Genomic DNA, 3,604 nt, shown 5'->3' on the forward strand with positions numbered 1-3,604 from the left:
CTTTCAGGTCAATAAATTACAAAATGGCCATTTAAAACAGGTGCCCCTTCTTTTGTGGAATTAGCCAGTGCCAGGGCACATGACTTGGTGAACTGAATATGGACTCTGTTCACCAATTGAGCTGAGTTCTCCTGTGCAGACACCATGGTTTATCTAGGTGAAACACATTCAGAGTAGCGGACAAAGCTGAGGAAAGGAGGACCTCAAGGCTTACAAGTACGCATAGGGCTTTTCCAATTTGGGACAAAGAAGAAAACCAGCCTCCTCTGAGTGAACCATGTCTGGATTGTCTTCTCAGACCAGGGCAGCACAACAGAAGAATGCTGCGGGTGAGCTGCACTGGCGCCACCCACGGGAATGCAGAGCACATATTTCAGCATTTGCCAACATGGAAATTTGACCCAGGAGGCTTGAGCTTCCTAGAGTGACTCTACTTGTCATTTTTCCCATTAAGATCATGTAACATGGTTTCATAATAGCAAATCAAAGTAAGGCTGGTGATGTTGCCCACAATTACAATAGAAGTGGAATGGCTTAATTAGTAAAACATTAACTGGCAGAATTCCTATAAGTAAAAATGTACATATTTAAGGAGGCTTATTGTAACATTTATACCATTTATTTTATAATATACTAATTCAAATGTAAAAGGGAATGTAAATTACCAGACATTAACATGCAATGTGAAGAAAAGTCCTTTTATCCTCTGCAACTGTAGCATTTGGCAGATTCAGGAATAAATAATCTTTTGTGGCAAGGGTATGCCTTATCAAACATATGCAGATCAGCACTAATTAATGCTAATTAAGGTTTCCTGTCTATCTAGTTGGAAAAACGTCCAAATGTTATGAAATCCAGTTAGTATGCCTATTACGCTAATTGTTTTATATGGGGTGGTTCTTAATTAAAATATGTAAATTGACCTTAATTGCTATATACTAATGGGGGTTCATGTTATCTCACTAAAAGTGACAAGATGGTGAGGAGGGGGGTACTTAAATGACTAATTCTGATAAATCCTTAACTAAATGACCTTTACTCAAAATTAATTTTAATTGGAATTTGGCTGAAGAGACATTTTTCTTTTTTGTTTCTTTTTATTTTTTGGTAATCTAAGAATGTTACTCTTCTTTGTTAATACAGCTATAGAAGCCATTGTTGATTGTTAATTACACTTAACAAACAAGCTAACTTGACAGTTTACTATTTATAGTTATCAGGAAGTTAACTTGTTCAGTCTTGGGAAAAGTGAGTTCTCATTGAATGTGAAATTATAGTTAGACTCCATAGGTAACTTGACCCAATTAGTTTCTTAGAGTATGTGTTAAAGTTTGATGAGCCAGTATTACTGATTTACATTGGAATTGCTTTTTAGGAAATTATTTTCTTTTACAAATGTGAACTCTTATTAATTGGAATTAAAATCTCATTGGAGATACTTAGATTAAATAGACTGAATGATATTCTTACATTTTACTTATGTTTTTATTTATTACTTAGTTACAAACAAATTAAAATGTGTATGCCCAAAACCAGTGTAAAGGAATGTATATATTTTTTGTTTTTTTACTATGCTAACCTTACAATTACAGGAATTAATTAAATAACACTAACAAATATTTTACTCTTTTGTTTGGAAGTAGTTAATGTTCAGCTGTAATTTAAAATATATTTTAAAAATTCATCTGTAAAAATGTGAGAAGGAACTTGGTAAAATATTGTCATATGGAAATGAGCATAGAATAAAGATCATAGGTTTTCTTTGTCAAAAAGAGACTCAATATCTTTATTCTTTCATCAGGACATCGTGACAAATGTTTCACCCAGAATCATCAGGGGGACCACCTCAGGCCCCATGTATGGCCCTGGACAAAGCTCCTTCCTGAATATTGAGCTCATCAGTGAAAAAACTGCGGCATATTGGTGTCAAAGTGTCACCGAACTGAAGGCTGACTTTCCAGACAATGTAAGTGTGATTTAATGTCTAAAACAAAAGAATTGGCATAAGTTCGTGAATGTTTATTTAAACATCCAATTCATAGGCTTATAAATATTAATGTGTATAATATATTTTATTAAAGAAACTGCCAGTTGCTTTGCTGATGCATAGAAAGATAAAATAAAAAGAAAAGAAAATCTCAAGAACTCATAAAAATCTGCATAGTGTGAGGCTTTGTTATAAATGGGTGCCATGCAGATGGAAGAAGTATCTACATAAGCAGGAGGAAGAGAAATGAAATACTCATTTTATTGAGTTGGTTTTCACCGTATGTGGCTAGTATTTATGAAGGTGATGACCTTACAAAGAAATTGCAGACTATAAATCATTTTAAATATAAACCAGAGGCAGGAGCAGAATATCTTTTTCATATAGTTTATTTCTATCTTTTCAGTGGAAAATAATTTACCTAATAACTTTAATACCCTATACTAAATGAGTCAGTGGTCCTTTATAAAATGCTTTTTTCTTTTAAAGTGCTGTGCACAAAAATTGCAGTAAACTGAGACTTACATATAATATTCCATTTCTCTGTGGACTTTTATATGTTGTGTGTAGCTTTTAACCTGTAGATAGTACTTTCTCTTCAATAATTGGTTAGAGTTGTCCTTAATGTTATTCATTCATTCTCTCTCCCACTCCCCTTATCCCATACACACAAATGCACACATACACATTTCTCCCCCCCCNACCCTGCTAGACATAGTTAATTAGACAACAGGGGAATACTGAACCCAAGTTCAGCCCATCAGAGTCTCTGTCACCACGGTTAAAATTGGGCCAGAGAGGCGATAAGTTTTGGGGAGCGATTATACCTGTAATTTGTATCTTGAGAACTGTCAGGTGCCTGTGTTCCATTATATGAACTGAGACAGAGGAAGCCCTTTGTAGGAAGAAAGAAGAATGAAGATATATGCAAATAGATGTGGAGAGAAGAGACAGAGAAATATTCCTAACTGCATTTCCTTCATTGTATTATGTAAAATATTCATTTTCCTTAAAGTACATATACCACATTTCACGTTTTAAAATTTCATTTGTTCAAGCTGATTTTTATTGCAACTAAAATGAGTCCTAATATATCCTATACATCAAACATTCAGTGGTCACTATTCTTCTTATTATTATTCATATCACATAGATACACCAGAATTCTATTCTCACCTGATGCTAGAGTTGTGCAATAGTGTAGAAGTCACTTCATTCTCAAAGCCCTAGTTTTAGCCTGAGTAGCAGATGATAGAGTTGTGAAGATCAAATAAGATGATTTATGTGAAAGATTTGTGCTATAAACATCTAAATTATTGTTGTTGCTGCAATTTCAATGCCACTATTTCTCTGATGATTTATCTTGTATTTCTGTGATCACATTGTTATTCTAGTTTACTGTATTTTCCATCTGGATAGACAGATATAATGTTCCTGATGACGAAGGGGTAAATTTTGTCACTAACTCAGGTGTTTGGGTGCTATCTTTATATAAGATACTAGGGTGAAATAATTGACATATTAAGAACCAATTCTCATCCTACCCATTTCAGCCCTCCAAAACAACCAGCTAGACATTATTTTGACCATTATAAAGTTTATTTTTGAGAGGGATCA

The 3,604-nt window shown here is 34.0% G+C and overlaps 1 protein-coding gene across 1 annotated transcript in view; it reads left to right on the forward strand.

Moving 5' to 3' along the window:
* DPYD (dihydropyrimidine dehydrogenase) overlaps positions 1-3,604 on the forward strand; it is an 870,205-nt gene that overhangs the window by 502,858 nt on the left and 363,743 nt on the right. Inside the window, exon 17 of the mRNA XM_019648865.1 lies at positions 1,802-1,966. Within this exon, the coding sequence (XP_019504410.1) occupies positions 1,802-1,966 (165 nt within the window). The remainder of the gene's footprint in view (positions 1-1,801; positions 1,967-3,604) is intronic.

This window comes from Hipposideros armiger, unplaced genomic scaffold (assembly GCF_001890085.2).
Source record: "Hipposideros armiger isolate ML-2016 unplaced genomic scaffold, ASM189008v1 scaffold_127, whole genome shotgun sequence".
Classification (NCBI taxonomy): Eukaryota; Metazoa; Chordata; class Mammalia; order Chiroptera; family Hipposideridae; genus Hipposideros; species Hipposideros armiger.